The sequence below is a fragment of the Canis lupus genome, chromosome 17 (genome assembly GCF_003254725.2).
Source record: "Canis lupus dingo isolate Sandy chromosome 17, ASM325472v2, whole genome shotgun sequence".
NCBI classification, from domain to species: domain Eukaryota; kingdom Metazoa; phylum Chordata; class Mammalia; order Carnivora; family Canidae; genus Canis; species Canis lupus.
The window spans coordinates 34,492,803-34,505,946 of record NC_064259.1 but is presented as its reverse complement, the minus strand read 5'-3'; the positions used below and the strand labels follow the sequence as shown (position 1 = coordinate 34,505,946).

Below are 13,144 nucleotides of genomic sequence, written 5' to 3'. Positions count from 1 at the left end.
AGGAAGGCTGCTGGGTGATCCATTCAGTGAGGCAAGAGGCTGTTTTGTGGTTTTGATGGACCCTGCCTCCTAAGCAGACTGCTTAGGGCTCCCTGCACTGGGACAAAGCCAGCTCCACCCCCTGCAGGCGGGTCATTTACCACCGGTTCTGAATGCTTTCTTTGTTTTTTGAGGGGTTAGTTCTGCGGAGGGTGCCAAAAGATTGAATGATTTATCAGTGGTATCAGTGGTATGCAAAATTCAATTCCTCTGTCTCTATGAAATTAAAATAGTGGATCCCTCCCCCACTCCTTGTCTGCCAGAAAATCAGTACTGGAGCCACTCCCTTTCCCCATTTCACTCCTCACCAAGATTCTACTTCCCCAAAATGAATGGAAACAGCTTTAGTTTAGGTGAAGAACAATACTCTTATCAGTCGGCTACCTGAACAGACTTTTGGCTTCAAATTTTCCCTGACTTTCCAGCCTACAGCTGGTTTGTATCATAATGTAGTTCATGATATAAACCATCAAATCCCTGGGCCCAACAGACATATAGTTCAAATGGCTTTACATTCATTTTGGCCTCTGAGCAAATGCCTTTCATTTTTCTATGTGATACAAAATTCCTGACTTAAAGACTGGGCTATGGACCAACAATTTCTGTCTTCTAGAATTTCTAAGCTGACATACCATCCTTTATCTTAAAATTAATATAGTGCTTTTCGCTTTTCAAAGCATGTTAACTCCTACATCTTGATATTCCCAAACCCATGCTGGAAGGTTGCTAGGACAGGTGCTTTCTTCCAGGCTCTACCTTTTACTAGCTAGGTGACCTTAGGGAAGCTGTGTACCGTTTCTGTGCCTTAGCTTCCTCATAGGAAAAATGGAAGAGATAAAGCACCCACTTCATGGAATGCTTCTTTGGTGTGAGGATTGAGTTACCAGATGTGAAGCATTTAGAATGGCGCCTGGACCATTGGAAATGCTTGATGAATGCTAAGTATTCCCATTACTATAACTGTTGTTATATCCTGGGTGCCAGCCAGGAATTGTTTTAGAATAAAGCTCAGCTTCCTAAATTATCTGGAGAAGTTCCCCTTTCATTGTTAGAGTATTCCCAGAGCACAACAGCTCTGTTCTTTCCATTACTACTTGTTTTTTCTATATTCTTTCTTACACCCTCGGCCCCACCCAAGCCTCACTGACTGTTCCCTTTGTAGTCTTCTGCTCACTCCTGTTTTATCTTACTAGACTAGAAACCAGAGTGATAGAACATCATACTACCTTTCTACAGATTTATTTCTTCTACAGTTTATGTGTTTGTTTTTTGTTGGGTTTTTTGTTGTTGTTTTTGTGTAGCCACCAAGATCTTTTAAATTGGCTGATATTTTGGTTTGTGAGCCATGAGAATGAATAGCTTAGATGTTCCTTGACATTCTGAATTATTCTTTCCTGGCTACTGGCCATGCCACTGGGAAACCTCAGGGCAGACTGGTTCAAGGTGCATTGAGAAATACCAAGACATACTGGATGAAGCTATCAGGGTAACATGAATATCTTGGCAACAGGCCCATGAGAATGCTGATCTTCTGTGTGTGTTATTACATAGATTCCAAATGACACACAAAATAGCTTCCTTTATTGATGTGGAACTAAAACACCAGCAAATTATTTTCTAAACAAAAATAATATGGATGATTACAAAATATCAAAATCCCACTGGCATCAAACCAACCATCACTGCATCTTAACTTTCTTGAAAGCACTACATGGCAGATAGCAGACAACACAGGACACAGCCGCTACTGTGCAGTGGGAATCTCAAATACTGACTGGCATGAACTCCTGGGACATAAATTTGTCATTTATTTTTGCGATGGAGAGGGAGTGGATACAACCAAAGCCCACAAGGCCAGCATCCAAACCCCCCTGTGATGGAGTTAAATGTTGGGGCCAGGTTATCCTCTCCAGATCTTCCTGGCATGCAGGGCAGGAACAGCATTGTTATTTCCAAAACAACCACACCCACAACGATAATCACTTTTCTTAAGCCTCCTCATCAGGATGCCGCCTAGGATTTTGAAAGAAGGGAAAAATCCACCAATCACATCTCCAGAGTCACAACTCTGTTAGTGCTGGCCTGCTCCACAGTTCCCTTCCTGTCCGACCCTGGCAACGGGCCTGAATTGAGATGACCCCAATTTGCAAAACCTCATAGTTCAAAATATCCCTTTGTCATCTTTGAAAAGAGAACACAAAGGCATTAACAGACTGAGAAAAAGCACAGCTACACAGGGTGGCTAAACCTTCTTTTCATTGGACAAACAAGTGGCTCCCTTTAGAAACTAATTGTTCATTTCAGAAACCAACCCCCCAAAGATTGCTTCCAGGCAGGAGAAGCTCGTTAGATGCTAGCTATTTCATTAATTTTAGTAAGTACATTATCTCAATTATGAAATAGATCACCATGGACTTAATATTTGTGGATCAAGGCTAATCAACTGTTTGGGTAGTAGTGGAGTTTTCTTTCAGATGCATAAAAACAGCTATATATTATACAAAAATAGGGCTAAATTAAGAAAATGGAAAATAAACATCTTGGCTACACCTTCAAACAGAGGAGGTCTGAAAAATTAGATCCTAAAATACGAGAAGTTACCTTCATAGTATTTAGGATAAAATGGACTGCTATCAGCTTGGATGTGAATTAAGCTAACAATTCAACAAGGAAACCAGTTTACAAGGAATGTGCTGAGAGTCATTCACAAAAAAAAAAAGAAATAAGCTGGAATGGAGGTATTCTCTGGTTCTCTTTTACTTCCAGTGTTGACACAAAACACAACCTCACAGGCCCCCTCTGGTCTCAACTCTAGCTGCAAGAGCCTTCCATAAGATCCGTTCCCTGGGTCAGCTAAAAGTCAGGAGTAAGAAACCTCAGAAGACACACCTGGGATTACATCCTACATCCTCATGTATGTTGGACCCCATCCTTATGAGTACTTCAGGTACTCCTTAAAGTATCTTAATCTATCATAGCCCCTCCACCCCTCACAAGGTGAAAGTCACACATACCACTAATGTGTCTGAAAAATAAACTCTTTGGCAGCCTGAGGAATCAGAAATACCTTCTCCCCTTTTTTAATGGCCTTTACATTAATGTTCCCCAGGCAATGGGGCACAGGGCAGCATTTTCACTTGGGTCAGAAGGCTGTGGAATTCTTCCACTGCCTGTGAGTGTGCCGTGGGGTTTAGCACCAGGTGTTGGAAGAGATTGACAGGCTCAGCATTCCGAAATGTCTTAGGGATCGGGATGGTCAGGGGCAGGAAGGTGTTACCGATGAGGAAATGATGGAGGGACCTTTGCTGGAGGCCACGGCCCAAGAACCAGAGGATGTCCTGGAGCCGCTGGGAGAGCATGCTGTGCTGCCAGTCTGTTAGAGGCAGCCGCAGCAACAGGTGCATGAGGGCTGTTTTGAAGTGGTAAGAGGTGAGGATGGGACGGGATGCTCCCTGGGGTAAACTCTGAAGGTCCCGGAGACTTAAGATGATCTGGAGGCACTTGAGGTGACAGGTGTTCTCTGGAGCAAAACGCCCTACCAGCTTCAGGAAAAGGTGTTCACAGGCTGCAAAGGACTCAGGCCAATCCACACTGGTTAGCTGTTCATGGTCAGGAGCCTGACTCACCAGATAGACCAAGGTGTCTTCCCGTTGCACCCCCAGGACCAATTGGATTGAGAGAAAGCGGCCTGAGCGGTAGTCCAGCCTGAGCTTGCAGGAGGTGGTAGACGGTGGGAGGCTGAGCTTAAAGTCGTATTTGTGGGCCACAAGGGCCCAGGCATTGCCCACCATGTTCCGGAACCACTGTACTGTCTTGCACACGTCCAGGTGGGAGCCAGTGCAGAGAGCCACCTTGATGGAGCTGCTACACTTGCCCAAGACGGCTGAGTGATCCCTATGGTGGTGCACCAGGCACAGCACATCCCCCAGAAGCTTCTCGCGCTTGCACACACATTCCGACTCCACCAGCACACAGCCACAGCGGCGGCCTAGGGCTGGATCCCTCATCTCCAGCACAAACATAGTGCCCTGTGGGGGAACAATGGGCACCAGAATATCAAATTTCTGGGTCTCGTGGAGGGTTCCCCATTTCTCAAAGGCAGCCCCGATGCCCAGGCAGTCCTCCAGCTGTGGGTGAGCCTCCCGGCGGCTGAGCACCCGACAGGCCTCAATCAGGTCGTCCACAAAGCTCTCCACAAACTCACAGGTGCAGGGCAGATCACGAGTGACATTCTGGACATAGTGTTTGTAAAAAGATTCCAGAGCCTCCCTCGAAGGGAAGTCAGTAAGCCAGTTGTAGGAGGTGACAGGCACAACACGGACTTCCTCCTCCTCCTCATCGCTGCTGGAATCAAAGGCTGGCTCATGCTGCATGTTCTGTCGCAGGAGCTCAAAGACGAGAAAAAGGCAAAAGAGGCCAGCATTCCACAGGTTTCCCAGCATCCAGCCCAGTGGCCCCTCCTGGTCATCAGCCTGGAACGGCCATCTCATGTCTTTCTTCCCTAGCACTAACTGGTCACTGGATGTATCTCCTCTCCAGAAGTTCTCTGCCTTCTGCTTCTGCTCAGCTGCTCGCTTTCTCTCTTCAAACTCTATCTCCAACTGGCGCATCTCCTCGCTCATCCGCTTCTCCAGCTGCCGACTTCTGGCTAGCGTGTCCAGGTCCATCCGGTCACTGACCATCAAGGGGTGGTGAACAACATACATCACTGCCAGGAACACAAGGCTTATCAAAGCCATGGAGGCTTCTGCATCTGGAGAAGTAGGAAGTTGGGAGTCAGTGGTGATCTTCAGGATTCATCTGTTCTCCAGTGCGTATTCCCCAGAGCCCTGGGACCCCAAATCCTGGAAGTTAACTACTCAGAAGAAACCAAAAGCTCACCGAGCTGGGTTTGGACAGAGCAAGGGTCTGCTCAGGAGGTGGTGTGGGAGAAAGGGGGTCAGCAGGATGTGCCACTCAGTCTTTCTGCTTTCCTTCCACATGGTGTGGGTGGTACTTAGGCTTCCAGAGTATGCACACAGCACTGTTCTCATTTCTGTGTAAGATGGGGAGGGGGACCCTCATGGTAGGGTGGCCTCACCCGACTCATCAGTCCACCGTGAGCACCAGGTGTGCCCTGCTGATCCCAGAGGCTCCCTTCCACCAGCAGAAAGCACTGATCTGCCTAGGCAACACCTTTCCTCTTGCAGGCAGCCAGCCCAAGCCCCAGCTATAGTATCCCACTTCCTCTGTGACTTCACAATCCTCATTCTGCTCACCCTGTGTCATCAGAACACTCAGCCTCTCCTCCCTCATGCCCAGTGGGGCAACTCCCAGTGGGCGAGAGGGAGGCACAGTGCCACCAGCCTGCTCTCTGCTGCTTCCCGCTGTGCTCTCTGAGCTCCTAAGGCGGCTGCTCCATGCCCCGTCAACGGGCCAGGTGCAGAGGCAGGCAAGGCTCCACCTCTCAGCCCAGGAAAGTTCGTGAAGGACCAGGTGCCCAAAGCCTCTTGACAGCCGTTGGTAGTCGGATTCTCTGCCTACCCACCCACCACGAGGCTTCTTGCACTCCCCCCATAAACTTCTGGGCTTACCGAGATTATGAAGGACTACGCGGCGCGGCGCTGAAGCCAGGTGGGGGACTCTCCTCCCTTTGGAACTTGGCCTCGCTTAGCCTCACCGCTCGCTCCAGGAGCCCTGTTAAAATTTACAAGGTACCTAGGGGCTGTGTCTCAAAGCAGGGTGCCCCCCCCCATTCATAAACTTCCCCAAATTCCACGCCCTGCGATCCGAACTCTTAACCGCCTACCCTCCCGGGGGTTTCTCCTGGAACCTGGGGCCAGGTTACTCACCGTCGGTGTTAGCTGGAACACGGTCTTAAAGAGACAGCGCGGCCTGACTGCCCCCGCCTTTTCCCCGGCGGGGTGGGGGCTCCGGGGGCCTCGCCGGGGCCGCCCGGGGGAGTGGCCCCGCTGCCCTCTCCCGGGGAGCGCACCATCTCGTCCGAGAATCCGGGGCTCCGAGGGTCCCCGCGCCGCAGCCCCTCCGCCCGGGAGACCCCCGCCGCGCCGCTCCGAGGGCGCCAGCCCCGCTCGGCGGCTCCCGCCGTCCAGGCTCCACCCCGCCCGAGCTCCTCCCACCCCGACTCCGCCGCCGAGCGCGCCGCGGGAGCGCCGCCCTGGGGCCCCGGTGGCCCGGCTCGCGGACGCGCGCCTCCCGTGCGCCGAGCGGAGCGGCTGCGGCCCGGGCCTCGTCGCCGAGGAGCTCGCGTGCCGCAGCCGCTCGGGCTCCCGGAGCTGGTGCCAAGGGCAACTGCAGTGCCGGCTGCCGGCTGCCGGCTGCTCGCGGCTGCGTGCGCCAGGGGTCTGCTTACTGGGAGTTTGCAATGCGCCGGACTTACAGTGAAGATGCTGATATAACTAGGAATGGACGGGGGCAGAGGGGCGTCATTCCCAGGTGGGGCTGGCCCTGCGCAGAATGGCACAGGAGCTGAGGTGTGTCGTCAGGTGTGTCCACGTGCCTCACCCCCAGCCCACGCCCAGACTTAGGCGTCTTTCCCCACCTCCTTTCTCCTATCAAGTGGCGGTCTCGGTCGTGAAAAGCCAGACAGCACGCAAAGACCTGGCTTGAGGCCTTACTTCTCACTCACTAGCTCCGTAGGAGTAAGAATCCTAAACCTCCAGGGTAGCTCTGCTGATGAGATGGGCGTATAAAGGAAAACTTGATGAAGTGTGGAAACTGGACAAGCCTTGTGATGCACTAAAGTATCCCCGCAGAAGGGGTTTCCCGGAAAGGATCGTCAGAGTATCACAAAGAGCCCCCAGCCTTCCTGTCATGTGTCAGCTAACCAAGGAGAAAAGGAAGTGATGTCTTTTCATACTAGCGAAAGTCCTTCTGATGAAATACAATCAAATTTCAGGCTCCTTATCCAGCGGCAATGTGAGAGGGGGGTGGTTGCATACAACTGGACAGTGCTTCCCAAAACACTGACTTATTTCACTGTGAAGGAGGAAAAACTGTCTTCTGGCTGGCCATGACTGAAGCTCCAACGTTACTTTTTATAAACTTGCGGGCTACTACCACTAAGTATTAGCAAAATCACACGGTGACAGTGAAATTCTCTTTATGTCTTAGCATATGACAATGTTAGGATGAAAAAAATACATTTTAGAATGTGCAAACAATGATTTTTAAAGCCATGTGTTTAAAGGTGTGTATTCCTGGTCAGATAAGGGTTTGTTTTAAAAGTGTGAGTTAGGGGCACCTGGGTGGCTCAGTGGTTGAACGTCAGCCTTTGGCTCAGGTCGTGATCCTGGAGTCTGGGGGAGGCTGCTTCTCCTTCTGCCTATGTTTCTGCCTCTCTCCCTGTGTCTCTCATGAATAAATAAATAAGTTTTTAAAAGTGTCGAGTTAGAAAACATTCGCTAGTTTGAGAGTTGGAGCTCATGAAGTTGTTTGCTATAGCAAATAGACTCCAAGCTAGAGAATTATAATCCATGTAAATATCACCATTAAATCAACAAGAAGCCCTCTAACAGTGAACACTTATTGGCCTGTTTTTGGTGATTTTTCTGCTTTGGCATAGTATGAGGTGATTGCTGACTTAGTGGGATTAAAAGAAAATCAAGTCATTTGGACACCCTGATATTCATGCTAATTGGTGGTTGTATACAGATGACATGGGTAAACTGTAGCAGTGGCCATTCTTTTTCTTTTTTTAAGATTCTATGAATTTATTCGTGGTAGACACACACAGAGATGGAGAGACACAGAGGGAGAAGCAGGGTCCATGTAGGAAGCCTGACGCGGGACTTGATTCCGGGACTCCAGGATCACACCTTGGGCCAAAGGCAGGTGCCAAACTGCTGAGCCACCCAGGGATCCCCCCAGGCATCTTTCTTTATACTTTATAGATAGCCCTGTTTAAAATAGGGTCTCAAAAAATTGAGTTAAGACTCAGAATTGTTCCTCTCCATGGAAATCCTTAGTAAAAGGTGAAAGATTTATACGATCTGAAGAGAAACCAGAGTATTCATTTATTTTTTTTTTTTAAAGATTTCATTTATTTAGTCATGAGAGACACAGAGACAGAGGCAGAGACACAGGCAGAGGGAGAAGCAGGCTCCATGCAGGAAGCCGGAGGTGGGACTCCATCCCGTATATCCAGGATCAGGCCCTGGGCTGGAGGCGGTGTTAAACCGCTGAGCCACCCCAGCTGCCGGTGGCCATTCATTTTAACAACTGAATTCCACAGAGGTGGGATTTACCCTTGTCAAGCAAGGAAACATGGTAGCTTCCCCCAAAATAATTTTATTTTTATCATTAAAAAATAAGTACATAAGAAGTAAATACCTACATAATCTATGTACAAGTCTGCCTCTTGGCTTGCAAAACCTAAAATGTATTTAAGACTATTAGTGTTGGGATCCCTGGGTGGCGCAGCGGTTTGGCGCCTGCCTTTGGCCCAGGGCACGATCCTGGAGACCCAGGATCGAATCCCACGTCGGGCTCCTGGTGCATGGAGCCTGCTTCTCCCTCTGCCTGTGTCTCTGCCTCTCTCTCTCTCTCTGTGTGACTATCATAAAAAAAAAAAAAAAAAAAAAAAAGACTATTAGTGTTGAGGGATCCCTGGGTGGCTTAGTGGTTTGGCGCCTGCCTTTGGCCGGGGGCGTGATCCTGGGGTCCTGGGATTGAGTCCCACAGCGGGCTCCCCAGGCTCCCCCTAGGAGGCCTGCTTCTCCTTCTGCCTGTGTCTCTGCCTCTCTCTCTCTCTGTGTTTCTCATGAATAAATAAATAAAGTCTTAAAAAACAAAAGACTACTAGTGTTTATTGGGGGCACCTGGCTGACTCAGTCAGAGGAGCATGTGACTCTTGATTTGATCTCAGGGTTGTGAGTTTGAGCCCTCCATTGGGTGTAGGAAGAGATTACTTAAAGAAAAAATAAAACTTATTAGTGTTTTGGCAAAAACAGTTGCTCAAAGATTTGAAAACATTGGCAGAAATATCAGTAATCAATTTAAAAACAAGTCACATGATTCTGAGTGATTTTCCTTGGCTTGATGAAACAGTAAATGTTTTAATACTGCTCAGTTGTAGCTGTTTATTCAGGGAGCCAATGCAGAGTTTACAATTACTGAAGAATTAGACTTTATGAATAGTCTGCATGGGACAACTGCAGGCAAAAATATTTCAAAAGAAGCTGAGAAAACACTAATTCACTACAACGTGACATGGAATCTGCTAATATGTTACCACTGATGGTAATAAAAATATATGCAGAGTGGAAAAAGGCTTAGAAAGGCAAATTTACAAAGCTTGTGAAAATTTCAAGTGTTTAAAGCCTAGGGTTATTCATTGTATTATTCACTGGCAGATACTTTGTAGAAAATATTTGAATCTGTCATATATTCATGAATCCATAGCGTCAATGGTGAACTTTGTTCATTCTCATGGACTTAAAAATCGTCAATTCTGGAAATTTTCATCAGAAATAGACACTGAGCATCTTGACTTATCCTACCATTGTTAGCAGTTGGCAATCTTTTTGAGCTTGGGGCTGAGATTGAAATTTTTCTTTTTCTTTTTTTTAAATATTTTATTTATTTATTCATGAGAGACATAGAATGAGAGAAAGAAGCAGGCTCCATGCAGGGAGCCCAATGCAGGACTCAGTCCCAGGACCCCAGGATCACACCCTGGGCTAAAGGCAGGGGCAAACTACTGAGCCATCCAGGGATCCCTGAAGTTTTTCTAAACAAGAACTGCCCTCAACTACTCTTATCAAACACCGAATGACTTTGAAAGTTAGCTTTTGTTGTTATTTTTTAAGTAGGCTCTATGCCTTGCATGGAGCCCAACGCAGGACTTGAATCTATGACCCAGAGGTCAAAATCTGAGCTGAGACCAACAGTCAGATGCTTAACTGACTGAGCCACCCAGGTGCCCCTTGATATTGTTTCTTAATGAAGTCAACATAAAATAACAAGACAAAATGGTGTTTATATGTGAAATTAATTCTCTGATGGAATTGTTTTAACAAATTTTGATTCACAAGTAGTATCAAGTTACTTTTTACAATTCCTGTGCTGTCAAAAATAAAATATGCAAGATGTCATTCCTACATAAATTTGTAGCAGATATATTTTCTGAGCTCAAATTACATACAGTTCCAGCAGTTTGTCAGACATCAGTGCAAGTGGAAGGAACGCTTCCATATTTCAAAATCCGTGCAATTGAGAATCTTCCACATAATCTTCAATTAGAAATGATTAATCTGCAGTGTAATGACATACTAAAAAGCCAAATAAGAGAAGAATCTAATTATATAACAATGAATATGCTCAATTAAATCTATGCTTGTGGATTAATATATCAGTATTAGTAACTATTAGAAAACGTTTTCAAAGAGGCAATAGGTAATAACTTGTTACAGATCAGTATTAACAGATGAACAGTTGCAATTTGGATGATAGGAAACATTAACTTTGAGCCCTAATTAAGTGACATGTTATTTCTAAAATAAAAAAGAATTCCATTCTTTTCATTAGCAGCCCCATATTAAAAAAAAATGCACTTGATCATTATTAATACGCTGTGAATTCTGTCAATAAAATTTTGTGGAAATTTATTTTCTCTCATTATGTGAATGCCTACCTAATTCTCAATTTTGCCTCTTGGCTGGCAAACATTAAAACATTTACTCTCTGGCCATTTACAGAAAGGATTAACTGTCCTTTTGTTTGTTTGTTTAAATATTTTATTTATTTATTCATGAGAGACAGCAGAGAGAGAGAAGCAGAGACATAGGCAGAGGGAGAAGCAGGCTCCATGCAGGGATCCCAATGTGGACTTGTCCCCCAGACCCTAGGATTGATCCCCTGGACCCCAGGATGAGGCCCTGAGTCAAAGGCAGACACTCAACTGCAGAGCCACCCAGGTGTCTGCACTGTCCTTTGTATTCAAGCAGTAAAATGTGCACATTTCCCCAGAAATTCATTTTTAAAGATTCATCTTTTTGTAAACATGACACACACTCATTGTAAAAATGCATATTATATAGGAGGAATAGGAAAAGAAGCCACACTTATACCCCACTACCCAGAGATAAGCGTTACAGATTTTGGGAGCAACTTCTAGACATGATTTTTGCCAGTATTTCCAAAAATGTTCCCCTTAGAGCACTAGTTGCTCAAGTTGACCCTCAACAAACAGATTTGTATGTTTCTTGATAACATCTTTTTTTAAAGATTTTATTTATTTATTCATGAGAGATAGACAGAGGGAGAAGCAGGCTCCATTCAAGGAGCCCGATGCAGGGGACTCCGGGGTCACGCCCTGGGCCGAAAGTAGGCACTAAACTGCTGAGCCATCCAGGGATTCCCTCTTGATGACATTTAAAAAACTCATAAACACAAAACAAAAATGATCATCGTGAGAATTTTGGAAAATACAGAAAAAGTTTTAAAAATCTATATTTATCTTTATTTTTTAAAGGATTTTATTTATTTGAGAGAGAGTGAGGGAAAGCGCACACAAGCAGGGGGAAGGGCAGAGGAAGAGGGAGAAGCAGAGTCCCCGCTAAGCAGGGAGCCCACAGTGGGGCTTGATCCTGGGACCCCAAGATCATGACCTGAGCCAAAGGCAGACTTAACCAACTGAGCCACCCAGGTACCCAAAAATATCAGTTTTTTAAAAATCATCCTAAATCCTGCAGTATCAGGATCCCCAGCAGGATTTTCTTTCTTTCTTTCTTTCTTTCTTTCTTTCTTTCTTTCTTTCTTTCTTTCTTTCTTTCTTTCTTTCTTTCTTTCTTTCTTCTTCCTTCCTTCCTTCCTTCCTTCCTTCCTTCCTTCCTTCCTTCCTTCCTTCCTTCCTTCCTTTCTTCTTTCTTTCTTTCTTTCTTCTTTCTTTCTTTCTTTCTTTCTTTCTTTCTTCTTTCTTTCTTTCTTTCTTTCTTTCTTTCTTTCAAGATTTTATTTATTTATTCATGAGAGACACACACAGAGAGGCAGAGACACAGGCAGTGGGAGAAGCAGACTCCCTGTGAGGAGCCTGATGCAGGACTTCATCCCAGGACCCCAGGATCATGACCTGAGCCAAAGGCAGAAACTCAACCACTAAGCAACCCAGGTGTCCCCAGCAGGATTTGATGGCATACTCATGTTGGGTAATTGAGGAGAGCTTAATCAAGGAACAAAAGAATTTCGGGGTTTGGAGAAAACTGCAAGGGGTGGTTAATGTTCCTGGAGCTAGTCCAACAGGGAGCACACCTCTGGGTAAGGGTGAGGAGGAGGGAGTGATTTGTTACCAAAACTTGAAAGGAGTAGCTATGTGGAGAGGATGTCTGATAAGAAAATGTGGTCTTCAGTTGAGAGGATGAAGTCAACCCTGTGGGACACCACAGGAAGAGAGAGCTGAGTTCTCTCGAAACTCATTTCCTGCTGATGCCTCCCATTGGCCAAAACCAACCGGAAGCCAGAGAACAAGGGAGCCCCTTGATTCAGTCCTTCTGGGTTAGTGCGTGGCCCTAGGGCACAGAGCCAAAAGGAGAAAGAGGGGAGCGGATGTTCAGGGGCAGAGAGAGGTGCATACGTCACTGCCAAAGGTCCCTAAACTCAGCTCCGATAAGCACCAGTCTGTGAGCCCATACTCAGATGAACTGCCTCCGCCACTACAAACACATTTGGGTCCCCACTCTTCAGACCAGATTTAGATACACTGCCCTCTTCTCCTCTGAAAAGAATCAGAACTCCTTTGACAGTGAAGGCAGGTGAGCCTATAAAAATATCTCATTGAGGTTACAAAGTGAGGAAGTCATTGTGAGACCTGTCTCAGGTGATGTTAGGAAAGCCCTGAAGAGGTCACACAGCACTCCCGCTGCTAGAGTGAATGGCAGATGATGAAGCTAAAAGTCATAAATAATTGCTGGGAGAGGGCACCTGGGTGGCTCAGCGGTTGAGCATCTGCCTTTTGCTCAGGGTGTGATTCTGGACTCCCTGCATTGGGCTCGATTTTTAAATTTTAAAGATTTAAAAATCTTTTTTTTTAAGATTTATTTTTATTTATTTATGATAGACATAGAGAGAGAGGCAGAGACACAGGCAGAGGGAGAAGCAGGCTCCATGC

The 13,144-nt window shown here is 46.4% G+C and overlaps 2 protein-coding genes and 1 non-coding gene across 5 annotated transcripts in view; all 3 read right to left on the bottom strand.

The window, feature by feature from the left end:
- NCAPH (non-SMC condensin I complex subunit H) overlaps positions 1-5,908 on the bottom strand; it is a 43,101-nt gene extending 37,193 nt beyond the window's left edge. The window contains exons 1-2 of the mRNA XM_035700527.2: positions 5,871-5,908; positions 5,613-5,715 (exon numbers count right to left, since the gene is read on the bottom strand). The gene's annotated coding sequence lies outside the window, so the exon portion shown is untranslated. The remainder of the gene's footprint in view (positions 1-5,612; positions 5,716-5,870) is intronic.
- ITPRIPL1 (ITPRIP like 1) lies at positions 1,592-6,010 on the bottom strand. Of its 3 annotated transcripts, XM_025454037.3 has the most exons (3): positions 5,871-5,908; positions 5,613-5,715; positions 1,592-4,792 (listed from the first exon to the last, which is right to left on the bottom strand). In XM_025454037.3, the coding sequence occupies exon 3, from the start codon at positions 4,776-4,778 to the stop codon at positions 3,135-3,137; it is 1,644 nt and encodes a 547-aa protein (XP_025309822.1). In that variant the 5' UTR covers positions 4,779-4,792; positions 5,613-5,715; positions 5,871-5,908; the 3' UTR covers positions 1,592-3,134. The 3 variants fall into 3 exon arrangements, with proteins under 3 accessions (XP_025309822.1, XP_025309824.1, XP_035556421.1); XM_025454039.3 differs by lacking the exon at positions 5,613-5,715 and having other exon boundaries at positions 5,871-6,010; XM_035700528.2 differs by lacking the exons at positions 5,613-5,715; positions 5,871-5,908 and adding an exon at positions 5,120-5,288.
- Positions 6,011-7,933: 1,923 nt separating this feature from the next.
- LOC112665160 (U5 spliceosomal RNA) lies at positions 7,934-8,050 on the bottom strand. The gene has a single exon (XR_003140253.1). It is a non-coding gene; the product is annotated as a U5 spliceosomal RNA (small nuclear RNA).
- Between the last annotated feature and the right edge of the window lie 5,094 nt (positions 8,051-13,144).

Excerpts from the sequence above, each read along its gene's own strand:
- ITPRIPL1 (XM_035700528.2), bottom strand. The coding sequence starts at position 5,288 with ATGAGGATTGTGAAGTCACAGAGGAAGTGGGATACTATAGCTGGGGCT. Across the intron at positions 4,793-5,119 it reads ACGGTGGACTGATGAGTCGG|ATGCAGAAGCCTCCATGGCT; the intron begins GTGAGGCCACCC and ends CTACTTCTCCAG.